Genomic DNA, 27392 nt, shown 5'->3' with positions numbered 1-27392 from the left:
CATCTTTAAAGCTGCAGACAGAGCAGAACGATAGTGTTTAGAAATACAGAGGCCTGCAGTGAATTCCAAAGGACTATGGTCTCATTCAGCAATGAACAGCCACGATTTGTTTCTAGAGTTGGTAAATTCCCCTCAGGCAGTGACTTTTGTAAAAGGGGATAAAAAAGGTTTCCATTCCTTCTGAGCATTCTCAAAATCCTTTGCTGCACTCTCACATTTAACCCCAGGCCATGAGTGCAGACTGTTTACACTGAAACTGCATTTCTTTAATACAGCTATGGAGAGGATTGTTTCTAAGAACTACAAGGCACATTGCTCCCTACCCTTTGCCATTTACTACAATTGAACCCTCAGCTGCACTGCAGCAGAATCTGCCAAGAAGGAATAGCTACTAAACTGAGAGCCCTCTTTGTGCAGGGAACCCAAGTGGTGCTGTACTAAGGAAGGGAAACCATCCAAGATTCTGAATGAGTGGGCTGGAAGTATGCACCATTATAGACACAAAATGTCTTATTGTGATGGCCTGCTAGGGGTATCCCGTGTTACGTTTTGAGAAACACTTGAAGCCACAGAGCTATTTCTCTTTCAAACATATTGACACCACAGATGTAAAGAAAAAAAGCACACACAGTTAATGAGCCCACAGCACATCCAAATGCTCTGAGAAGTTAGCCAAAACCTAGGAGAAAACTACTAATATGAACCTAGACCAGGGAGAGGATCAGTGTGAACAGCTCAACCTGACAGCTGGGACTCAAAGTCAACCACAAAGACGTGACCTTCCCGGGACTCTCCTCAAAAGACACGCTAAGTCATTTAGACCAAAACAGGACGGGGAAATGATTTTCCCCCAAAGATTTCACTGCCAGTAACATGACAGGAGGGAGACAGACACTATATTGAGGCTCTGAAATAGATTTACTATGTTTAGTCTCAGGGGTCTAGATTGAGAACTTGTCTGGGATTTCATCTAAAACAATTTTTTTACGGTTTGTAAAAACCTTGGGAGAGATTCTGAATAAACATGACAAATTAAAGTTGTTGCAACTGCTCCTCAATTATAAAGTTACAGCTCTTAAATTGACTTTAGGGGGAGGAAGGATCCCAAAACTAGGGAATGGGGATGCGATGAAGGTGTTTAGAGCTCATGACTCCAATATAAAAAGCGGATTCTTAAACAGGCACAAGTGTATACAAAATATATTAACACATACACATAAACACACTTATGTATGTTTTTCAGATCTATTACAACTCCGCATGACTGCTCTCCCATCATCTCCAATGACACACAAAATTTTGTCCCAAGTCCACTTACTCCTATGACTGTTGCAGACAAAGCATCTCATTTAGGGGCACAAATTTGATGAGGAAATATATGACTATGGGTCATAATTTGGATGTCAATGAAAGTATTTAATCACAGCAGGATTTTTTAGACCCTGAGCTTTAGGCTGTATTTATTTATGACTACACGAATTTGGGGGTTATAGCAAGAATATGCCAGAAATTGAGAAGGAAAAAAAATTTTTTAATAGCTTTACTCTTAAGGCCTCTTTTTGTGTGTTGTTCACAATGCAACAACCAAAACCTGCCACCTTCAGTGTGTGCTTTCATATACCTCTGATGACGAGGAGAGCGTTCCAGCTCCCACCTCAGAAAAGAAAAAGTAGAGGGGCTGGCCCCTTGGCCGAGTGGTTAAGTTCGCACGCTCCGCTGCAGGTAGCCCAGTGTTTCGTTGGTTCGAATCCTGGGCGCGAACATGGCACTGCTCATCAAACCATGCTGAGGCAGCGTCCAACATGCCACAACTAGAAGGACCCACAACAAAGAATATACAACTATGTACTGGGGGGTTTCGGGGGGAAAAAAAATAAAATCTTTAAAAACAAAAAAAAAAGAAAAGAAAAAGTAGAACTTATTTCAGGAACATCAAAGCAGCAACTGTCAGAGAGAAAGGTTCTGATAAACCTACCAGGAGGTGTGCAGGCGTCTGCAGGAGACTGGACAAATGTGGACCGCCTTTTGGTTGGCATAGGCAAAGCCATTTTCTGTTCTTTATGCTTTGCCAGTGCGGCTTGAACTGCTTCTGTGTGGATATCTGAAAAAGTAAACATTTGCATTTATTAGCTCCTGGCTCTGAAAGTGTTTACTTCCGTGGACTGAACTCTCACTGCCTCAACTGTTGAAAACAGGATGTTTAGGTGATTTTTATTTATCATTTAAATGTGTTATAACAATTAAAAATAAAAATAAAAAACAGAGACAAAAGAAGTCAAGGATAATTTTACAGAGGAGGAAAATGAAGCCCAGAAGGATTATGTGACAGCTTCACGCAGCAGACAGGGAGCTGATGGAGATGCGGGTGGGGTGAGGGTAAGGAATCTGCCAGGCATCCGCGCCAGGCAGGAACTCCCACCTGCAGGTGCAGCTGAGTGCTGTGCAGGTGCATAGAGGACACCCACTATTCTTTGAGAAAAGAAGCTTAGGATTAGCTTAACTATCTGAAAGAATACTTGGTTGAGACCACTCAGTTCTATGCCACAGGAACAGCAGGGCTAATTTTGATCTAGAAAAATGTAAGGGCTGATGTTACTACACTTTGGCCACAAAAGAATTCAGCTCTCGGGCCAGCCCCAGTGGCCTAGTGGTTCAGTTCAGGCTTCAGCTTCAGCAGCCTGGGTTCAGTTTCCAGGTGCAGACCTACACCACTCTGTTAGCAGTCATGCTGTGCTGGCAGTCCACATACTAAAAAATAGAGAAAGATTGGCACAGATATTAGCTCAGGGTGACTCTTCCTCAGCCAAAAAAAAAAAAGAAAAAAGAATTCAGCTCTCCACCTGAATGTCTAACAGAAATCTCAAAATTAACATACCCAGACAGAACTCTTGATTCTCCATTCCCACCCCAAAACTCACTCTATATTTCTACAAAATAGGGTCATACTGTACACACTATTTTGTATTGTGCTTTGATTTGTGTAACAGTTACAAAGTCCTACTGCAGTAGATAACAACTGAGGTGGCTCCCCAGTTAACAACAAACAATTCCCTCTTCTCAAGGAATGGGCTCCATCCACATGCAAACCATCCTCAAAGGCCGATCTGTACTATGCAGATGTGCCCCTTGGAAGAGTTGGACCAATCAGATCCTTTTGGGGGAGAATTTAAACTGAATCAAGAAACTGCAGCTCCTAACGTCACTTTAAACAACAGTGCCCTAGAAAGAAGGAAGGTCCTTGAACTTCAAGGTTGAGATTCCCCAGAGCTGTCTCTTCCTTTCTAGGGATTTCTCAGCTGTTCCTCTGCTTCTGTGACCTACCCCAGCTATTTAAGGCAGCAGGGTTGGCCTGTTTCATGTAACCAAAAAAACCTTCACTGATATAACCAGAAACATCTTTCTGTGTAAATATAGACTTACGACATAATTTTAAAGGGCTGCATAATATTTCACTGTATGAATGTGCCATAATTTACTTAAGCAACTCTGTTTTCAAATTTTTGCGACTATTTACAGCAACTATTCACAGCAAGAATAATTCAGTATTTTCACCTTAGCACCATACCTAATCCTTTTTCTTTAGGATTAATTCCAACGATTGCTGAGATGTATTTCCTAAGAACAGGATTTTTCTGCTACAAAACTACAGTACATTTATCAAAATCCAGAAATTCAAAATTGATACAAACTCTTACATAACCCACAACCCACATTCCAACTTAAGTCAACTGTGCCAACATTGCCCTTTATAGTTTTCCCTGATCTGAGATCCAGTACAGAATCACACATTACATTTAGTTGTCATGTTTCTTACAATACACAGAAAGTAGTTTTGAAATTGCTATCTCATACCACTAAGAAAAATAAATCTTCTAAGTATAGTTCAATATTAGTGTAAGTATAGTTCAATAGTGTTTGTAGTTCTTTAGACTGAGTTAAAGTATTATGTTCAAAAGCTATTTGGGCTAGTTCTCACCCCTTCCCCTTTGGTGTATCTAACAGTATCTATCGAATAATACAATTAGATTCATTTGTTTTCCTTCATATTCCATAGGTCCCTCCCAATGTAGCAGATTAAACATTATGCGACAAAATAAGAAATATACATTTGGTTTCTGCCCTGGTTCCTGACACTGAGCTCCTAGAACCCTTGTAATCTCCTGAGTGATAGGAGCGTCTTTTGTTCCAATTAGGAAACTCTTGGTAGGCTCCTGGATAGCTTCAGGACGGGGGCTGTTCACCAAAAAGACCAAGCCATGATTTAGAAGCTTGGAATTTTCAGCCTTACCCTCCATCCTCCAGGGAGGGGAGGGGGCTGGGGATGGAGCTAATTATCAACTGCCAAAGAAGTATTCAAGTATGCCTCCATAATGGAACCTCCATAAAAAACCCAAACAAAGGGGTTTGGAGAGCTTCTGTGTTGGTGAATGAATCCAAGTGCCAGCAGGGTACGGCACACCAAACTCTACAGGGACAGAAGGCTCCTGGGCTTAGGACCCTTCTGGATCTCACCTTATGTACCTCTTCATCTGGCTGATCATTTCTTTCCCTTACAATAAACTGGTAATAGTAAGTAAAGTATTTCCCTGGGTTCTGTGAGTCATTATAGCAAATTATCAAACCTGAGATGGGGGTTGTGGAAACCCTGATTTATAGCCAAGTCTGACAGAAGTGTGGGTAATGTGGGAACTCCCTGCTTGCAATTGGCGTCTAAAGGTGTAGGTAGTCTTGTGGGCATGAGCCCTTAACCTGTGGGGTCTGCACTAACTCCAGGTAGTCAGTGTTAGAATTGAATGTAACTGTAGGACACCTAATTGGTGTCTGCAGAGAACTGGAGAATTGCTCGATGTAGAAAACCCACACGTGACAGCCAAGAGACACATGAAAAGATGCTCAGCATCACTTATCACCAGGGAAATGCAAATCAAAACCACAATGAGATATCACCTCACAACTGTCAGAATGGCTATTATCAAAAAGACAACAAATAATAAGTGTGGTGACAATGTGGAGAAAAGAGAACCCTCATACACTGTTGGTGGGAATGTAAATTGGTGTAGTCACTATGGAAAATAGAGGTTCTTTAAAAAATTAAAAATAGATCTACCATATGACCCAGCAATTCCACTTCTGGGTATTTATCCGAAGAAAATGAAAACACTAATTTGAAAAGATATATGCACCCCATGTTCATTGCAGCATTATTTATAACAGCCAAGATAAGGAAGCAACCTAAGTGTCCATTGATAGATGAACAGATAAAGAAGATGTGGTGTGTGTGTGTATATACATATATATACACACTAGAATAATAGCCACAAAAAAGAATGAAATTTTGCTATTTGTGAGAACATGGATGGACCTAGAGGGCATTATGCTAAGTGAAATAAGTCACACAGAGAAAAGAAAAATATTGTATGAATTTATTTATACGTGGAGTCTAAAAAGCAAAACAAAACAAAAGAGAAACTCATAATTGCAGAGAATAAAGTGGTGGTCACCAGAGGGGAAAGGGATGGGAGGTTGGGCAAAATAGGTGAAGGGGATTAAGAGGTGCAAACTTCCAGTTATAAAATAAACAAGTCACAGGATGTAATGTACAGCATAGGGAATACAGTCAATAATACTGTAATGGCTTTATATGGTGACAGATGGTTACTAGATTTGTCATGGTGGTCATTTGGTAATGTATATAAATGCTGAATCACTATGTTGTACACCTGAAACTAACATAATATTGTATGTCAACTACATGTCCATCAAAAAAAAGAAAAAGAAAAGAAAACCTACATATTTGGTGTCAGGAGTGGTGTGAGTAGAGAAACAGTTTTCCTTTAACACGGTTCCAAAAGGTAACCAACAAGATGTGTCACTGTCCCCAACAACCACTTCTATCCCCAATTCTACCCACTCTCTACGGGTAACCAATCTCCTTAGTTATTGGTTTATCCTTCCTATAATTCTTTTTGCAAAAACAAGCAGATACCGTGTCTATTTTCTCATCTTTCATACATAAAAGGTAGCATATTATATGCACTTTTCTTGCACTACATATTTTTTCACTTAACAATATATTCTGGAAATCATTCTCTATCACCTCCTAGAGTTCTTCTTCATTCTTTTTTACAACTGCATCGCACTCCATTGTAAACCATAGTTTATTCAACTATTATCCTATGTGTGAAACATTTAAATGTTTCCAATATTTTACAATTACAAATGAATGCAACAAACAGCCTTGTGCAAATATATTTTTATACTGATGAGAGCATATCTCCAGCATAAATTCCTACAAGTGAGATTCCTAAATCAAAAAGTGAACATGTTTTTAATTCTGTTACATCCTGCCAAATAACCCTCCAAACGACTTGTCTCATTCTGCATTACTAACAGCAATGCACAGGTGTGCCTGTTTCCCCATGGCCTCGCCTTCAGAGTGTGCCATCCAGCTTTTTGAAATTGTTGCCAGTTTGGAAGCTGAGAAATGGTACCTCAGTAATCTTAATTTGCACTTCTTTTATCATTAGTGAAATTAAACATCATTACAGAGGATTCAAGGGCTATTTTATGTTTGTTTGTTTGTTTGTAAGTGAAGTGAATGTTCATGTCACTTGACCATTTTTCCACTAGGTTTCTGAGTTTATTTTCTCTTTAATTTTTAAGAGTTCTTCATATGTAAGGGATATTAATATTGGCCCTTTATGTCTGAGATATGTTAGAAATATTTTCTTTCAGGCTGTCATTTTTCTTTTGACATTGTTTGTGGTGGTTTACTGCCATGCAAAAGTTTTTAAAAAAATTGTTATGGAAGATCTCAAATCAATAACCTAACTTTATACCTAAAGGAACTCAAAAAAGAAGAACAAACTAAAATCAAAGTTAGCAACAGGAGGAAATAAGGATTAGAGCAGAAATAAACAAAACAGAGAAGAGGAAAAAAATCAATGAAAATAAGAGTTGGTTTTTTGAAAAGACCAACAAAATTGACAAACCTTTAGCTAGATTAAGAACAAAAGAGAGGACTCAAATAACTAAAATCCGAAATGAAAGAGGAAATATTACAACTGACGCAACAGAAAAGATTACAAGACACTACTATGAATAATTATATACCACAAATTGGATAACCGAAAAGAAACAGATAAATTCCTAGAAACATACAACCTACCAAGATTGAATCAAGAAGAAATAGTAAAATCTGAACAGACCTATAACTAAAGGAGATTGAATCAGTAATCAAAAACCTCCCAACAAAGAAAACCCCAGGTTTCACTGGAGAATTCTACAAAACATTTAAAGAAGAATTAACACCAATCCTCAAACTCTTCCAAAAACTTGAAGAGAGAACACTTCCAAACTCATTTTATGAGGCCAGCATTATTCTGATACCAAAGCCACACCAAGATACTGTAAGAAAAGAAAACCAGAGACCAATATCCCTGATGACTATTGACATCAAAATCCTGAGCAAAAAACTAGCAGCACAGTAAAAGGACCATATACCCTGACCAAGTGGGATTTAGTCCTGGGCTTCAAGGATGGTTCAACATACGAAAATCATTTAATATAAGACTCTAACAGAACGGAGGACAAAAACCACATGACTATCTCAACAGACGCAGAAAAAGCATTTGACAAAACTCAACACCCTTTCATGATAAAAACACTGAACAAACTAGGAATAGAAGGAAATTATCACAACATAATAAAGATCATATATGAAAAGCCCACAGCTGACACCAAACTAAGCGAAAAACTGAAAGTTTTTCCTCCAAAGATCAGGAATGAACATGGATGCCCGCTCTCACCACGTCTATTCTACGTGGCACTGGAAGTCCTAGCCAGAGCAATTAAGCAAGAAAAAGAAACAAAAGGCACCCAAATTGGAACGGAAGAAGTAAAACTGCCTCTGTTTGCAGGTGACATGATCTTATGTAGGAAACCCGAAAGATGTCACACACACACACACAAACTGTTAGAATAAACAAATTCAGCGAAGTTGCAAGATAGAAAATCAACATACAAAAATCAGCTGTGTTCCTCAACACTAACTATGAGCCATCTGAAAAAGAAATTAAGAAAACAATCCCAATTATAACAGCATCAAAAAGAATAAAATAGTAATAAACATAACCAAGGAGGCAAAAGACTTGTATACTATGAAACATTGTTCAAAGAGATTAAAGAAGACACAAATAAATGGAAAGACATCCCATGTTCATGGACTGGAAGACTTAATATTGCTAAAGTGTTCATACTGCCCAAAGCAATCTACAGATTTAATGCAATCCCTATCAAAATCCCAATGGCATTTTTTCAAGAAATAAAAAAAAAAAATCCTGGGGCCAGCCCAGTGGCACAGCAGTTAGGTTTGCATGTTTTGCTTCGGCAGCCCAGGGTTCACCAGTTCAGAGCCTGGGTGTGGACCTACACACCGCTTGTCAGGCCATGCTATGGCAGGCGTCCACATATAAAGTGGAGCAAGATGGGCGTGGATGTTAGCTCAGGGCCCATCTTCCTCAGCAAAAAGAGGAGAATTGGCGGCAGATATTAGCTTAGGGCTAATCTTACTCAAAACAAACAAACAAAAAACCTAAAATGCATATGGAATCTCAAAGGACCCCAAATAGTCAAAATAATCTTGAGGAAAAAAAAAGAACAAATCTGGAGGCCTCACACTTCCTGATTTCAAAACATATTACAAAGCTATAGTAATCAAAACAGTATGATACTGGCCTTAAGACAGACATATAGACCAATGGAACAAAACAGCCCAGAAATTAACCCTTGGGTATAGAAGTCAAATGATCTTCGACAAGAGTGTCAGGACTACACAATGGGGACATGACAGTCTCTTCAACAAATGGTGCTGGGGAAACTAGAATATCCACATGTAAAAGAATGAAGTTGGACTCCTATCTTAGACCATATATAAAAATTAACTCAAAATGGATGAAAGACCCGAAAATATAAAACTCAGATGAAAACAAAGGGGGGGAAGCTTAATGACATTGAAATGAGCAATAATTTCTTGGAAATGACATTAAAAGCACAGGTAACAAAAGCAAAAAACAGACAAATGGGACTACATTAAACTTTAAAACTTCTACACAGCAAAGGAAACCATCAATGGAGTGAAAAGGCAACCCATGGAAAGGGAGAAAATATTTGCAAACCATATATTGCATAAGGAGTTAATATTTAGAATATATAAAGAATTCCTACAACTTAATAACAACAAAACCTCCAAGTAACACAATTTTAAAACGGGCAAAGGACTTAAACAGACATTCCTCCAAAGAAGATAAACAAATGGACAATGATCATATGAGAAGATGCTCAACATCACTAATCATCAGGCAAATGCAAATCAAAATCACAATGAGAGAGCACCTCACGCCATTAGGATGGCCATTATGAAAAAGAGAAAAAAAGTGTTGGTAAGGACATGGCGAAATTGGAACCCTCATTCACTGTCGGTGGGATTGTAAAATGGTACAGCTGCTATGAAAAACAGTATGGAGGTTCCTCAAAAAATTAAAGATAAAACTACCATATGACCTAGCAATCCCACTTCTGGGTATGTATTCAAAAGAACTGAAAGTAGGGTCTTGAAGAGATATTTGTACACTCATATTCATCGTAGCATTATTCACGATAGCCAAGATGTGGAAGCAACCTAAATGTCCATGAATGGATGAATGGATAAAGAAAATATAGTATAACACACAATGGAATATTATTCAGCCTTAAAAAAAAAAGAAGAAAATTCTGTCATATGCTACAACATGGATGAACCTTGAGGAGATTATGCTAAGTGAAGTAAGCCAGTCACAAAAAACAAACACTGCATGATTCTACTTATATGAGGTATCCAAAGTACTCAAATTCAAAGATGTAGAAAGTAGAATGGTGGCTGGCAGGGGCTGGGGAGAGGGGAAAACAGGGAGTTGTTCAATAGTATAAAGTTTCAGACATGCAAAATGAAAGATTTCTAGAGAGCTATTGTGAAACAATGTGCATATACTTAATATTGTAATATGCACAAAAACTGTTAAGAGGGTAAATTTATGTTATGTGTTTTTTACCACAGTAAAAAAAATTTTTTTATGTAGCCTTTCTTCACTGATGTTTTCTTTTGGTATTTATATGGTTTCTTTTTTAAATGTAGGTCTCTGATCCATTTGAAGTTTTTGTTTGTATATGCTGTGAAGTATGGATTTAATTTAGCTTGTTCCAGCTCTCCTAGCACCATTTATTAAGAAGTACATTTTCGCCCCAGTGGTTTGCAATGCTTTCTCTATCATACACTGAATCCCAGATGTACTTTGGTCATTTCTGACTTGTTACTCTACTCCATGGTCTGCCTGCCAATTTGTGTTGCCATACCACGCTGCTTTAATCAAAGAGCCTTGAAAGTATGTTTTAATATCTAGCAGGTGTAGTCACTCCTCATAGGTCTTCCTTCTCAGTATTTCCCTAGCTATTCTTACATGTTTATTTTTTCAAATAAACTTCAAAAGTATATTTTCTAGTTCCATAAACAAATTTGATAGCATTTTCACTGGAAATAGATTATAGTTGTAATTTCAGGAGTCCTAACATCTCTGTGATGTTGAATCATCTTATCTAAGAACAAGATGCTTTTCCATTCACCACGTCTACTTTTGTGTCTTTCAGGGGTGTTTTAAGGTTTTCTTAATAAAGGTTTTAGACATTTCTCAAGTTTATTCCTAAATATGTTTTATCTCCTTTATTGCTTTTGTAAATTAGGTTTGCTCTACCATTATATCTTTTAACTGGCTATTGTTTGCATATATGAAGGCTACTGATTTCTGTACTAAGCACGAGTGGATAATAAACACATCCTCAAATGCCCAATCATTAGTAATAAGAAAAATAACACTTCTACCAACAGGGTAGGAGAGTGTCCATTTCCCCACAGCTATGGACAACACTGGACCTTTTTTTTCCCCTTTCCCAAAAAAGATAAGTGAAAAATGTCATTTTACAGTTTTAAAGTAGCTGCTCCTATTCTTGGCTTGTTTTTCTGAAGCGGTTAAGACATGGTTCCTAAGTGGTAGAGTGTGGCTTCAAGGACCAGGGGCAGAACAGACACCAAGCGCCCTCATCTGTTAGGACATTACTTTAGATAGCTAGGTAGGTAGGTAGACAGACGGGGAGGTAAGCAGGCAGGTAGACAGGTAGACATGGACAGATGAAAAGGCAGATGTGTGGGTGGGTTGAGTCGTCAAGTAGAGAAGTACAGTTCAATGAGTTACCTGCAAGCCAACAAGTGGTCATGCCATTTTTACCAATTTCTAAGGTACTGATCACTTTAATGTTTTTCATTAAGGCAGAGGCACCAAGTATTAAGCTCTGGAACATTAGGATATCACATTAATTTTGGTACTACTCTGTGTGCTGGTGGGGAGGGACAGTGAAACTTTAATTTGCATTTCATTTTTTTACCCTGGAATATCTATATAGAAAACAGCTCTTCATTTCAAAATGGCTCAGACTTCACGAGCTCTAGGAAGCCTGCCCGACAGTGTCCAGTGCCCAGGCTCCCTCCTGTCACTCCCTCTTCCATGATGCTTCTCTACCTTGTAAAAAGGATTCCTGTGTTTTCATCCGTGCTCCTCTAGCATCTAAACTGTGTTTGGGTCACAGGAGGTCTATAATAAATGCTTGCTGAACTGAACTCAATTTACCTTTCTTGGTACAAGAGAGTGTATTAATATAGAAATAAAATGGCCCTGGTGTACCAGTGGCAGTCACCTTAGCAAATGTTACCAGATCAGAGATCAGATATGGACAGAGACAGGAAAGTTCTGAATTAGGGTTTCAGAGGGACTTATTGTTGCATTTAGCTCCCAGCATTAAGTCAGAAGAATCCATACTTAGAGTGAAAGTCATTAGGAACAACGTGATTTAAGGCTTTAAATCATTTATCCAGAGCTATCACTTCAAAAACTCTGCCATTTTGTTTAAAATTAGTATGTAAACTTTATATGTATTTTGCATTTTACCACAACAAAAAAACTGGAAAAAAATAATATACATATTGGAAAAAAATCCATACATATATAATGAAGTGAAAATTTTCCCTAGACCCATCAATTCCCAAAAATAATGCCACCTCCATAGTTTGGTATATATTTTTCCAGGTTTCTGTGTCTGTGTATATACTAATAAATGTAATTACTGTTATTATTAATACTTACAAAAACTGGATATGCTACATACTGTCTTGCATTTATTGCTTAAAAATATCTTTCGTACATCTCTCCATATCCGCACTAACAGATCTACCTCAGTTTTTTTAATAAGCCTTCATAGAATTTTAAATCAGCTGCCATAGAATTCCATGGTGTGGACATAGCATAACTTATTTAACCATTGTATTATTATGAACAATACTACAACAAATATCTTTGTATATGTATCTTTGCACACATATGTTGGTGTTTTTATAAAATAAATTTCCAGAAGTGAAATTTCTGGGTCAAAGTCTATCAATACTTAAAGTTTAAAAAATATTGCCAAACTGTTGTGTTATCACTTTTAAAATCTCAGTACCAACTTACTTTGGCTCCGAAATGAAGTAATTTTAAACTGCATTTACATTTATGATACTATTTTAGTGTGCTGAGGTTTACTTAGGTGAACCACAACTGCCACAGTTAATGGAATCTATGGTGCCATCTTAGAGAAAACATACCCTGATTTCAGATATGTTAAAACGTGAAAAGTATCCTTCTTACATTAGATGAAATGCAGTTCTCAGCTGTCGTAGAAAACAAATGATTAACTGCTTATACTGAGAAACAGCAATTCCCAACAGAAGAACAGCAGCAATCAAATGTTTGCACTTATTAATTAAACACACATTTTGAAAGTATATTTTTGCATGAGATATAAAACATGTGATAGCCAACTTGCTAAAACTTGGGAGTTATTCACATTAAACAAGCTTCAGACGGCCCATAACTTTTGGGTCATTAATAATTAGAGGATGCTCTTCTCTGCCACAAAGATTCCCAGCATCAGACCACAGAACAAACCAAACCACTCACCTATTTTCTAACATTATAAATTCTGGCCCAGACACTCGTGTCAGAAGGAGATGTTCACAGTTTCTGTACTAGAAAAGCCTCTTATTGATAAAACAGGCAGCTCTCTTAACTGGGTTTGACTCACTCACCAGCATACAATTCATCTTGATCTTTGATAAAGAAATCACTTCTGGAAATAGAGAACCTGAATAGACCAATCACAAGTAAAGAAATAGAAACAGTAATCAAAAACCTCCCCGAAAATAAGAGTCCAGGACCAGACGGCTTCTCTGGAGAATTCTACCAAACATTCAAAGAAGACTTAATACCTATCCTTCTCAAACAATTCCAGAAAATTGAGGAAGATGGAGCACTCCCTAACACATTCTATGAAGCCAACATCACTCTGATCCCCAAACCTGACAAGGACAACACAAAGAAGGAAAACTACAGGCCAATATCACTGATGAACATAGCTGCAAAAATCCTCAACAAAATTCTGGCAAACTGAATACAGCAATACATCAAAAAGATTATACACCATGATCAAGTGGGATTTATACCAGGGACACAGGGATGGTTCAACATCCGCAAGTCAATCAACGTGATACACTATATCAACAAAATGAGAAACAAAAACCACATGATCATCTCAATAGACGCAGAGAAAGCATTCAACAAGATCCAACATCCATTTATGATAAAAACCCTCAATAAAATGGGTATAGAAGGAAAGTACCTCAACATAATAAAGGCCATATATGACAAACCCACAGCCAACATCATACTCAATGGACAAAAACTGAAAGCCATCCCTCTCAGAACAGGAACAAGACAAGGGTACCCACCTTCACCGCTCCTGTTCAACAGAGTACTGGAGGTGTTGGCCAGAGCAATTCGGCAGGTAAAAGAAATAAAAGGAATCCAAATAAGCAAGGAAGAAGTAAAACTCTTGCTGTTTGCAGACGACATGATCTTATATATAGAAAACCCCAAAGAATCCATAGGAAAACTATTAGAACCAATCAACAGTTACAGCAAAGTTGCAGGGTATAAAATCTACATACATAAATCAGTAGCATTTCTATACACTAACAATGAACTAACAGAAAAAGAACTCAAGAACTCAATCCTATTCACAATCGCAACGAAAAGAATAAAATACCTTGGGATAAATTTAACCAAGGAAGTGAAAGATTTATACAATGAAAACTACATGACTTTCTTGAAAGAAATTGACGACGACATAAAGAGATGGAAAGACATTCCATGCACATGGATTGGAAGAATAAACATAGTTAAAATGTCCACACTACCTAAAGCAATCTACAGATTCAACACTATCCCAATCAGAATCCCAATGACATTCTTTACAGAAATTGAACAAAGAATCCTAAAATTCACATGGGGCAACAAAAGACCCCAAATTGCTAAAGCAATCTTGAGTAAGAAGAACAAAGCCGGAGGCATCACAATCCCCGATTTCAAAACATACTACAAAGCTACAGTAATCAAAACAGCATGGTACTGGTACAAAAACAGGTCCACAGATCAACGGAACAGAATTGAAAGCCCAGAAATAAAACCACACATCTATGGACAGCTAATCTTCAACAAAGCAGCTGAGGGCCTACAATGGAGAAAAGAAAGTCTCTTTAACAAATGGTGCTGGGAAAATTGGACAGCCACACGTAAAAGATTGAAAATTGACCACTCTTTTCCACCATTCACAAAAATAAACTCAAAATGGATCAAAGACCTAAAGAATAGGCCTGAAACAATAAGTCTTCTAGAAGAGAATAGAGGCAGTTCACTCTTTGACATCAGTTTCAAAAGAATCTTTTTGGACACCATAACTCCTCAGATGAGGGAAACAATAGAAAGAATAAACAAACGGGACTTCATCAGACTAAAGAGCTTCTTCAAGGCAAGGGAAAACAAGACTGAAACAAAAAAACAGCCCACTAATTGGGAAAAAATATTTACAAGCTACTTATCCGACAAAGGGTTAATCTCCATAATATATAAAGAACTCACACAGCTCAACTACAAAAAATCAAACAACCCGATCAAAAAATGGGCAGCAGACATGAACAGACATTTCTCCAAAGAAGATATAAGGATGGCCAATAGACACATGAGAAGATGCTCATGATCACTAATCATCAGGGAAATGCAAGTCAAAACTACACTAAGATATCACCTTACACCCATTAGATTGGCAAAAATATCCAAAACCAAGAGTGATAAATGTTGGAGAGGTTGTGGAGAAAAAGGAACCCTCATACACTGTTGGTGGGAATGCAAACTGGAGCAGCCACTATGGAAAACAGTATGGAGATTTCTTAAAAAGTTAAAAATAGAAATACCTTATGACCCAGCCATCCCACTACTGGCTATCTATCCTAAAGAACCTGAAATCAGCAATTCCAAGAGTCCCATGCACCACTATGTTCATCGCAGCATTATTTACAATAGCCAAGACATGGAACCAATCTAAGTGCACATCAACTGATGATTGGATAAAGAAGATATGGTATATATACACAATGGACTACTCCTCAGCCATAAAAAAGGACAAAATCGTCCCATTCGCAACAACATGGATGGACCTTGAGGGTATTATGTTAAGCGAAATCAGACAGACAGAGAAAGACGAACTCTACATGACTCCAGTCATAGGTGGAAGTTAACATCTAGACAAGGAGAACTGATGGTTGGTTACCAGGGGAAAGGAGGGGGTGGGGGGAGGACACAAAGAGGGAAGTGGTGTACCCACAACATGACTAACAATGTACAACTGAAATTTCACAAGGTTATAAACTATCATAATCTTAATTAAAAAAAAAAAAAAAAAAGAAATCACTTCTGAAGTTCAGTCCCTAAACACAGCTGACTTCGGACATCTCTGCCAGAACCACATGAAAGCTGGGTGGGTATCATTTTCCAGCACTAACGTTTGAGCTGACTAAAGTGACAGAAATACTCCTTTAACATCCTTTTCTGTTTTTGTTGTTTTGTTTGAGGTGGCTAATTGCTCAGAAGACTAACACTAAAGGAGCTGTCAGAATGACTCACAATCAGATCACTTTTCATCTCAGGCACTAATTGTGTATTTTCCACATTTGTGATCATAACACACATGTATAGGAAGGTGCATCCTGCCTTGATGTGCAGAAAAAAAGAAGTACTAAATAAGTGTATTTGAAATGTCAGACCCTCTTGGCTAAGCACAAAGAACAGAATCAAGTCAGATGATCTAAACTCTGAATAAATATAAGATCTTTACACCATGTCTGAAACATGAAACACGAAGTCTATTTAGATTTGATTATGACTGGTTGAAATGTTGTAGGTGTTAATAAGCCTCCACCAAAAAAGAGAGGATTTTCCAGTTAAATTCACTGACGTAAATATTAAATCCTTTCTCTGTACCCATCACTGTATTCTGAATGCCTAGAATTTTACTAAACATACCCTCCATTCTTAAGTGATTTTAGCACATGACTTATAAATGTAACCCTTCCTATGAATGGAGGGGCAAAGAGGCGAAGTCCAACTCCCACCAATGTTTGCAACTTCTTTGCTCCACTTCTGCTGCTACTCTTGGTTTCTTCTTATTCATGGAAGCCAGGATTCTCAGAACGTGCTGAGCTTTTCCTTGCTATTTAATTGAGCAACTCCTAATACATTGAAAAATGTGACTCTTGCCCAAAATCCATGCTTGCATGCCTCCTCTTTCATGTTCCCCATCATGACAACATTGCAGTACTCTCACAGCTTCCAGGATCTCCAGGGTTTTTAAATCACCTCTTCTCCCCTACTTTCCCTCCTCTCTGGCCTACTTCTCATTACTACCCTAAAAAAAAAGGCCCAGGGAGACAAATCTCCCAAATCCGACCATTAAACTCTCTTCGTGCACCTAACCAAGAGACTCTGCAGTCTGCTTCCAGTATCTGATCCGCAGACTATACTTTCTGATATTTGGGGTAAATCTGAAAGAATTAGTGTAAAAGTAGAGGGGCTGGAGATCACAGTTGGGTTTTAGTAGGTGAAGTAGGTGAAGTCAAAGTTAAACAGGTGAAGGTCAAAATTTCACACTACTGAATGAGCTCACTTCTATCCGTGATCAGCTTGGACACAGGACACAGAAAATCATCTTTTTGGTTCCTGACTATTCCTTCTATTATATGCTGTAAAAACAAATAAACAAGAAAACAAAGGGAAAAAAACACCCAAAACTCCCAGAAGGCCAGGGATGAGAGTTGTAAAGGTTAAAAGCCTCCTGGACTGGTTAGAACATGCTACTGCTGAACCTGGGCCCCAGGCTCAAAAGGCAACACTGGGTGTCTGGGAAATCAGCCTTGGGTCCTGGTGACAAAACAGGAGCTCCTGATATGCTCGTCCACATCCAGCCTTACCTCCCTCTAATTCATTCCTTAACTAACCACTGCTTTTATTCCTTCCTTTCTCCACAATATCTATTTAGCTCTTATATATGCCCGGCCCTGTGCCAGGCACTGGGGCACAGAAGTGGCAAAGCATGCAGCCTGCCACTGGCATGAGCTCCTAGACAAACACAAATCTGTTGCTGCTCTGCTGAAAACCTTCAACGGTATTCAAGATTCCTCAAGATTAGGTCCCTGGTCTTCTGTCTAGCCTCACCTCCCACCTCTTCCTGGGCCCTTGCATTCTACATTCTGGCCATAATGAACTACTTTACTGATGCTATTTCTCTAACTCTGTCTGTCTGCCATGACACACAGATTGGATGTCTTATTCTCTGAGAAAGCCTCCCCAGCTCGCTCAAGGCCAAGTTAGGTTGCAGGGAAAATTTTGGTGTGGCACGCAACCTCTATTTTTTTGATCGAACACCTCTCATTCCTTCCTTCCAGTGTGTGAAAACATACATCTAATATAATCAGCCCACAAATGGCTGACGCAGCTCTGCAACCATGTCGCTTTCTCTAAAGCAGTTTCTGAGAGGATGTGATCTACACCCTGCTTTTCAATTCAAGAAAAGGTTAAGGAAACCTTGGCTGGTGTAAGGGAGTCAAAGATCTGGAGAAAGTAAAATATCATTCCAGTTAGTCTTCTGGTTTATTTCTGCTACTTCTTAAAACAATAAATGCTGCAGAGACTATGTTAGTACACTGGGCCGTAGATGGCTGGGGGCAGGCCCGCTACGCCATGCGTCCTCCTGAGGGTCTATGATTTGTGTGTCTGCTCATCAGTCCTGGCCATGGTATGGCTGTAGCAGGCTCCCACTACCAGACACAGCACGTTGCCTTTTCCCTTGCCATGGGTACCTTTTGGGTCAGAAGAAATGAAGTTCAAGAGTTTACTAATTTGAAATTTCATTGTTTTTGTTCTAGCTCCATCAGTTAAGAGCCTAATGAACAGCTCTGGCAAATGCAGAAGGATTTGCCTCTTCCCACAGGGTCCACTGGGCTCTCCCAGGACCACCCTATGCCACCCCAGCCCTCCACTTTCTTATTTATCTATTCATATCACCTTTGTACTCATTTGGCTCCCCGTCTGCCCTTGAGGGTAGAAACGTCTTATTAGTTGCTGTATCCCCAGCAAATACTGAGTAGAATCTACTATACCTGGCACGTTACAGGTATTCAATAAGTGACTGATGAACGAATTAATAGAGACCTCTTGGCACTTCAAGGGAAAAAACAAAACAAACATTGGGAACTCTCAGGATTTACAGTTCATGCTACAGTCAGTGAAAACTGCTCCACGGGTAACTTCCAGTTCCTTCTCACCTGATCGATATCGCTCATCCCTGGCTCCCCCAGATCGAGTTCGGTGGTACTTAGAAGGAGCGGAAGTTTGAGCTGCAGATGGAGCAGGTGTCTGGTTTCTATGTTCCTTCTGCACTGCTGGATCAGCTTCTAAAAAAGGAAGTTCGGAAGATGGTTATCCAATAACAATAATAGCTAATGGTTTCTGAGCACTTTATAGCATTCTTGCAACACTTCGAGGTAGGTACCATTACCTCATCAACAGTAAAGGGTTAAAGAGCTTTAATGCACATACATAAAAATGATGCAAAGACATCCAGGCTAAAAAATATCATCTTAGAGCCGTAACTGTCAACAGGCAATAGGTGGGAAGCAGCAAGAAGATATTTGTAAAGTGAAAAGGACATTCCAGAGACTCCAAGAACTGGTGGGGTGGGGCGGGGTGGGGTGCATACGACCCCACAATCCTGCACAGGGGTACAAAGAATAACTTGGGGAGCTTTAGCCTTCCCAACGTAAGTTACTCCAAATAAACATGATTTAAACGAAACTACGATGCTTGTTATGCAAACCTAACCTTAAATCAAGTCTACTAACACTGACTTTCCAGTCCCTAGCCCGCCCCCATACTCTGCTCTCCCAACATTTACTGTTTATCAAGAACATGGGAAGGGGGAAATAAGTAGGTAAACAGAAGAAAAACACTTTAAGTTCTGATCTTTTACAGCCTTTCTCTTTTTCAAATGGTGTTAGCTCCTAAGTCGCAATTTTTTTTAATTGTAGTAAGAACATTTAACATGAGATATACCCTTTATATACTCCCTGCTTCTATGAGTTTGACTACTTTAGATTCCTCACATAAGTGGAATCACACAGTATCTGTTCTTCTGTGACGGGCTTGTTTCACTCAGCATCATGTCCTCCAGGTTCACCCATGTTGTCACATATTGCAGGATTTCCTTTTTTTTTTAAGTCGAGATATAATATACTGCATTATATTAGTTTCAGATGTACTACCTAACAAGTCAATATTTGTATATACTGCAAAATGATCACCACAATAAGTCTAGTTAACATCCACCACCATACATAGTTACAAAATTTGTTTCTCACAATGAGAACTTTTAAGATCCACTCTCTCAGCAACTTTCAAATACATAATGGTGTATTACTAACTATAGTCACATGTTGTACGTTACATCCTCACGACTTATTTATAACTGGAAGTTTGTAACTTTTGACCCCCTTCACCCATTTCACCCACTCCCCAGGATTTCCTTCTTTTTTAAGGTATATCTTAAGTGTCTTAAACAGCATTTAGTTGTGCCCTCAAGGCAGCTTACGCATAACCAATTATGTGCCCACTACAGTAAGATGTCACCCATCCAGCAAATGCACTGCTCCAGACCACAGCTGAGAATCGGCCAATAAAGCAAAAAATAAAAATGCAGACTGAGGGGCCAGCCCGGTGGTGCAGTGGTTAAATTCACATATTCCGCTTCGGCGGCCCAGAGTTCACCGGTTCAGATCCCGGGTGCGGACTTGGCACCGCTTGGAAAGCCATGCTGTGGTAGGCGTCCCACATATAAAGTAGAGGAAGATGGGCACAGATGTTAGCTCAGGGCCAGTCCTCCTCAGCAAAAAGAGGAGGACTGGCAGCAGTTAGCTCAGGGCTAATCTTCCTCAAAAAAAAAAAAGAAAAGAAAAAAAATGTAGACTGAAAGCACAGAGGTCTAGGGAGTGAAAGCAACAGTCTCATGTACCTCAGGAAAGGCTGAGGGCGTCATGATACTACAGGAAATGAGACTCATAATGACAATATCGTATCATCTTTAAAAGAGGGTTGGCATGCTGGAAAGGCCATGTGTAAGAGCTCTAGTGGACAGTTCCAGCTGGGCCCAGTCTTCCATGTGCCCCTGCCGAGGCACCAGGCGTGTGAGGGAGGCCATCTCGGACCTTCCAGACCAGCCCAGCCACCAGGTGAAAAGCACCTAGTGAACCCAGTTGCTCCCATGTGGAGCATAAGAATCACCCAACTGAGCCCTGCCCAAATTCCTCACCCTCAAAATCATAAGACATAATTTAAAATAAACCTTTTATATTTTTAAAAACAGACTATTTTCTTTTAAAGATTGGCACCTGAGCTAAGATCTGTTGTCAATCTTTTTTTTTTTCCCTTCTTCTTCCTCTCCCCAAAGCCCCTCAGTACACAGTTGTATATCCCAGTTGTAGGTCCTTCTGGTTGTGCTACGTGGGACACTACCTCAGCATGGCCTGATGAGCGGTGCCATGTCCGTGCCCAGGATCCGAACTGGCAAAACCCTGGGCCGCCGAAGCGGAGCACGTGAACTTAACCACTTGACCACTGGCCGGCCCCTGGATTATTTTTTATATACTGTTTCTAAGAAGGGAAGGAAGAGTATATTTTAGGATATTTTCCACTAAAGTGCTTTTATGGATCTAGAAATGTTTATTTTTGATGGTTTCTGGTAGCTGAGATTTTTATTACAAAATATATTAACTGAGCACAGTATGTTTCAACACTGAGATTTTGAAATGTAATGTCTGGTGTTATAAACTGAAGTTTTCAATCAACCTAAATTCTCTTGATAATCCATTTCACAGAAGAGCTATACTGAATTCTTAATATTCTCATACCTTGTTTCATTTGTTAGCTTTATTACTCTAGAACAGGAGTCAACAAACAGTAGCCCATGGCTGTTTTTATAAACAGTTTTACCAGAACACACCATGCTCATCTGTTCATATTATTGCCTATGGATGTTTTCACACTGCAAAGCTGAATGGTTGTGACAAAGACTGTATGGTCCTCAGAGACTAAAATATTTACTATCTGGCCTTTCACAGAAAAGGTTACCAACCCTGGCCTATAATAATAAAAGCTAACATTTAAGTGTTTGCTTTGTGCCAGGCACTGTGCATAGAGAAGTTTTGCACATCTTATCTTATTTATTCCTCACAACAACCCTACAAAGTCAGCACTATCACTATCAACTTTTTACAGAAAAGAGAATAGAGACATGGACTAGTTTATCCAAAGTCACACAGCCAGGAAACGGCAGAGCCAGGATTCAAACCTAAGTCTGTATAACTCTGCCAGTTCCTAACCACAAAATTCTCCCAAGACTCTAAAGAGAAAGCAATCAGAATAATTTAGTTTAGAAGCGTCTAAATGCTTCAAGATTTACAGTCAGCAGTTAGATAAAACTGTTTTTTAAATAATCACCTGCCATCATTTGAAAGATTCTACAAAAAGCCCCTCCAAATAAATTTTTCAGCCACTCAATAGAGAAATGATTTAAAACATAGTCCAATTAACTTTATTTTTTTAAAGATTTTATTTTTCCTTTTTCTCCCCAAAGCCTCCCAGTACATAGTTGTATATTTTTAGTTGTGGGTCCTTCTAGTTGTGGCATGTGGGACACGGCCTCAACATGGCCTGATGAGCGGTGCCATGTTGGCACCCAGGATCCGAACCGGCGAAACCCTGGGCCGCTGAAGCAGAGTGCGTGAACTTAACCACCTGGCCACGGAGCCGGCCCCTCCAATTAACTTTAAATAGAGAACAAAAAATAGAAAGGGGCTATTTTTATTTGTATAGTCAGATGATATATACAGGAAGGAAATCAGGTTAGCACACATCAGCTACTTTGCTTGTAAATACACACAGAGGCAACGGTTTGACTTAAACAGAGCACCAAGTTTAAAACACTAGCTTTGTATCAACGGAGAGTGGGGTCATAGTGAAAATATTAATATAACTGAATTACCTATCACTGATTATTTTCTTAATTAAATAAGCAGATTTGCAAAAACAGACCAAATCATTCTGCTAAGAAACAGAGGGCTTCCATATTAGATAGTTAATAATCCAAAGGGTGAAAAAATGAACACAGATTCTCAGTTCACTAAGGATGCACACAAATGTACGTATTTTTTACCATTCCTCTCTCACCTATGCTTTTACCTTGTATTTTTCTAAGTAATTAATTAGGAGAAAGAAGCCAATGTGGGCTAAAGAATAAAAATTGGGGAACTGAGAGTTAATATATTTGTTTGAAGAAGAATTAGAAAGAATGAACATTTGCACTCGGGACTATCTAGAGGTTATCACAGCTCAAACCACAAGGAAATGTAACACAAATACAAACATCTGATGAGAACTGAGAGTCAGATGACATTTAGCCAAGAGATCTACTGAACTGGTACTGAAAAAACAAAAAAAGGCCTCACAACATGCTATTCACCAGGCACCACCAGTAGGATGCTCTGCAATGTGCATCTCAGTTCCCTCAGGAATTTAGTCATCCCAGCGGACCAGGTCCCTTTTGGATCCAAAATCATGACAGGCATTTCGTTGCAGCTGCCAGAGGTCGAGGTGTAGTTTCAACAAGCGGCTGGCAAGTTTGTTCAGTGAGCATTCCTCTATTGCCCAAAGCACAACACCACAAAAACACGGATTTCGGACAGAACCACCTTGGTTCAAATGTGTCATACACCTGCTTCAAGTTCAAGAGAGACTATCTAAAAGAGACATAAAAGGAAAAAGAAGAGTAAAATGGATTCTTAGGAACTGAATCACTTTAAGAATAACAAGGGAGCTTAATAATGAAACCCTAGATAATCTCTTTGAATGTGAAGAATCACTCTCCATTTATATGAATTTTACAGATTTTTATTTCCATGTATTGGGGTTTTTTTTTAAGACATAAGATTTACAAATATATTTTATAAGTGCACTGAAAAAATTGGAAGCAAATACAGTAAAGTGTTAATAGTACCTATCTCTCTAGGTGATGAGATTTTGGATGTTTTATATATTTTTCCATAGGTTTTACTGGATTTCTACAATTCAGAAAAGTTCTCTTCAGAATATAAAAATAATATATGTTCATTATAAAACATCAAGGAAATAGTTAAGTGTAAAAAGAAAATAAAAATACTGGATTTTCTTAATTTGAAGGTCACATCTTCAAATAGAGCAGATTCTTACCAAAATAAGTTAAAATAATATTCAGTTTTCAGCTTCCTAGATAAATTACGACTCTATAAAGCGGATTTTCTACATCAATCTTCTAAAATCAATTGTCTCCTTTTTCTTTCACCAAAAACAACTGGCAAATCAATGCATGTTTGGGGGTGAGAAGAAGGAAACTATGTCCTGGCTGGAGTAAAAGAATTTTGGAGGCTTACTCTCACCTTAGCTTACTGGCCAAGGCAACAATTTATCATGGAAAGGGGCAAGAAACCATGGATGTCAGGGCTCCTCAGAGAGAGCAGGGAGGTGTGGGCACACAGTAGCACAGCAGGGCCTGATATAACAGCATGTCCACATCAGCCGGGCAGGCAAGATGCTGCTTAATGATGAGTCATTCTTTAGCCAGGCTTTCACACTCCAACCAGATCTCAGGAATTAGCTGGGACCCAAAAGCAGAGATTTCTATATTCTGAGTAAGACACGCACGGTTTCACTACCATGGTAAGAAGCTAAAAGCAAAGGCAGAATTAACTACATGTGTCAACATCATGAGATATTATATACCATGAAAAATATGCTGACTATGAAGACGTGAAATGGTCTAAATGAAATGTCATGATAAAAGAACATAAAATATTATGTATATAATATGATTCCAATTATGTACATAAAAACTATTCATACACAATTATAAGGATCATATGGGACATAAAGTCCCCTAAGTAGCTAGAATGAGGTAATGACGAGGCACTCTGGAGTTCTTTAAAATTTCATTATTTTGTTTACAGAAAGAATGATGTGTAAAATGAAAGGAATTTTAAAAGACACGAAATACAGATAAGTGCTGGAACAACAGCTGCGAATCTCATGTATCAAATCTTCTTCAAAACTTCCAAATTCTAGTGTGAAACATACTTGAGATCCAAAGAAAAAGATCGTTCACTGATTATGACACCGCGACAGCGCCAGTTTGGGGGTTCCTCCTCTTTTGGTTTGTTATACAGAATATCCACTAGGGGTCACCATTATGTTTAAATAGTGATGACGATACAAGGTTTAATGACAGTAAGTTTAAGAAAAACCACAAATTTTAATTCCTTCTACAACACAAAGCCTTCTTTCTCAATGATCAACATGTACAGAACTTATTGTCCTTTGGCCGAAAGAGACATTAGAGTCTTCTATGATTCTATTGTTTGAACATAATAACAATGATAACCTCAAAAAGAAGCTGATATTTAGTTATAAAACTATGCAAAATTTCCATTCAGGAAGATGGAAGGCCAACCTCAGCTTCTTATCTTTCAACTCTGCCTATGATTTATTTAAAGATATTCTCACCTGTAAGAATAACAGAGTGAAGTAGGATGTGTTCTGAGAACCAAGTAACATAATAATTCAACTTTTTGGAGTGACCAGAGCAGACATGCTCACTGGTCTTGGTGCTGGCATCCAGAGAAGAAATATACTAAGTAAGTGATCACCAACGTACGTATCTCTTCTCCATCGTGGTACGTGCTGAGACAGAAAAGCAGAGGCACTCTGAGCCCCATACACAACGGGGAATTTAACCGGTATTGCAGTTTCAGGGAAGGCCTGTTATACAGGAGACACTGCTGTAGGCTTTAGCTTGGCAGAGAGAGGGGAGAGCCATTTTATACAAAAGTAAGGTATTTGTAGAAGTCCAGTGAGGGAGAAAACCTTGACAAGTCTCAGAAAGACGCAGGGGCTAAAGCACAGTGGAGAGGGGGAGTGATACAAAATAAGAAGAGGGGGGTGAGATCACTTGTCCTAAGCCAAAGGAGTGCCTCTGAGGGGGTGTAAACAAGAAATGACAGGATAACAGTGATAGTAGTATTTCTACAGCTCTTTAAACTTTCATAACACGATCTCATTTTATCTTCACAATAATGCTATCTGATAGATACCATTACAGAAGCGGGACACCCATCACAGATTAAATCTGTTTTTCTATAGTGACAGTGTGTCGATAAGCACCTTGAATCATTACTGAGCCTCTACTCCCACTCCCACCCGGTGCAAGAAGGGTAGGTGAGGGTACCTTGAATCACTCGGAGAACCTTCCTTGGGAGCTAACGTACCCCGAGTCCCTGAGGAGAGCCTTCCTTAGAAGGATGGGCGACTAACCTCACTGTCTTGGGAAAGGGAGGAAGGAATGAGAGTGTTTGCACTTGGAGTTTGGAAAAGGGGCCACCATCTGATTCCTAGGAGTGGATTCCGGGAGTTCGTAAAGTGGTGAATGTCTGAGCAGATCCTGACCCAGAGCTTCCTGGCCACTTGGCATCAAGAAAATGGCTGTGCATGGGGCTAAAAGAGCACAACATCAAGAGCTCTGCCCGGAGAATCCAAGTGGGGTGCCTTGGCTGAGTTGAGCACTGTTGGCTCCTCCACCAGAGTGGCTGACATGGGAAGCAGGTAGAGCCCTGGGTCAGCATCACTGGTCACGAGGTAAGGACCAGTTTTCAGCAGCACCCTGAGAAGCAGCAGCAGACTACGGGGCTCTTCCCTTTTGGGTGTGGTAGCTGCAATGACCACCTCTCCTCCTGCACTACCTATATCCCAGGGGGTTCTTGGACAATTCAGGAAGAAAGAGAAGCCCCAAGAGGAAGATAGCGGACTTCCTTCTGATAAGGCACGTGGGGATAGATATGACTGCAACGTGTCCTCCAGTTTACAGCAATTATGATACTATCCAAACCTGGTAAATGAAAGAGAAGAACTGGGACTGGAATAAAAAAGTCAATGTTCTTTCCATTATGCTGTGATCCTCACTTGGGAAGGAACTTTCAAATCAAAATGAGATAGATAAAATACAATAGATCCCACCCCACGCCCCTCCACACCCACGCACACAAAGAGGCACATTCTTAATATTTATATAGTTGGAAACATTCTATAGCATTCTAAAATGCAGCTCCTGATTTCAATAGCCGGTTTTAAGTTCCCGTCCCTTTGAATTTCCACAGTACTTTGTTTAGAACTCTCTTACAGTGCTTATTTTACTCTCTCTCTTATGATCCTCATTTGTATACCTGTCTTATCTCTCCTACTATAGTATAAATAACTTGAGGTCAGAGGCTAGTCTTAATTCATCTTGCATCTCCTGCAGTAATTGGCTCTCTGTCTTACACACTGCAGATGCCCAATATTTTGGTCAAAATGAATAATTAACATCTTATCTGCCTCCTCACTTCCACCAATGATAGTGAGTGGCTGGGAAAAACAAAAGACAAAAATGAAGAGATACCAATTTAAAGGAAATGGTTAAACGTTAATGTGAAAAGCCTGCTTATTTGTATATCTCTAGGCCACACAAGTTTTATGCAAAAATTTGTGCCTCTCACAATTTTTATACAATTACATGAGGTCATTAAGAAAAACAGGATCACAGACTATCCTTGAGAGGAATTATCAGACTTTAGAGAGCATAAAACACAAGGGTTTTCTTTTGTTTCATTTTAACTCAGTCATATATACATTTGCACCATCTCAAAGGCAGGACTGAACTTAGAACTGTGATGAAAGGGGTGTGGAACCACTGGCAAATGCAATGTATATACA

At 39.1% G+C, this 27392-nt stretch overlaps 1 protein-coding gene across 9 annotated transcripts in view; it reads right to left on the bottom strand.

Moving 5' to 3' along the window:
• Positions 1–27392, bottom strand: part of DIP2B (disco interacting protein 2 homolog B) — a 208434-nt gene that overhangs the window by 73865 nt on the left and 107177 nt on the right. For all 9 annotated transcript variants that reach the window (XM_070494879.1, XM_070494881.1, XM_070494880.1 and 6 more), the window contains exons 3-4: positions 18833–18961; positions 1976–2101 (exon numbers count right to left, since the gene is read on the bottom strand). In XM_070494879.1, coding sequence (XP_070350980.1) covers positions 1976–2101; positions 18833–18961 — 255 coding nt within the window. The remainder of the gene's footprint in view (positions 1–1975; positions 2102–18832; positions 18962–27392) is intronic.

Source organism: Equus asinus, chromosome 22 (assembly GCF_041296235.1).
Source record: "Equus asinus isolate D_3611 breed Donkey chromosome 22, EquAss-T2T_v2, whole genome shotgun sequence".
NCBI classification, from domain to species: domain Eukaryota; kingdom Metazoa; phylum Chordata; class Mammalia; order Perissodactyla; family Equidae; genus Equus; species Equus asinus.
Note: the sequence above shows the minus strand (reverse complement) of the source record. Positions and strands in the feature narration are given on the sequence as shown.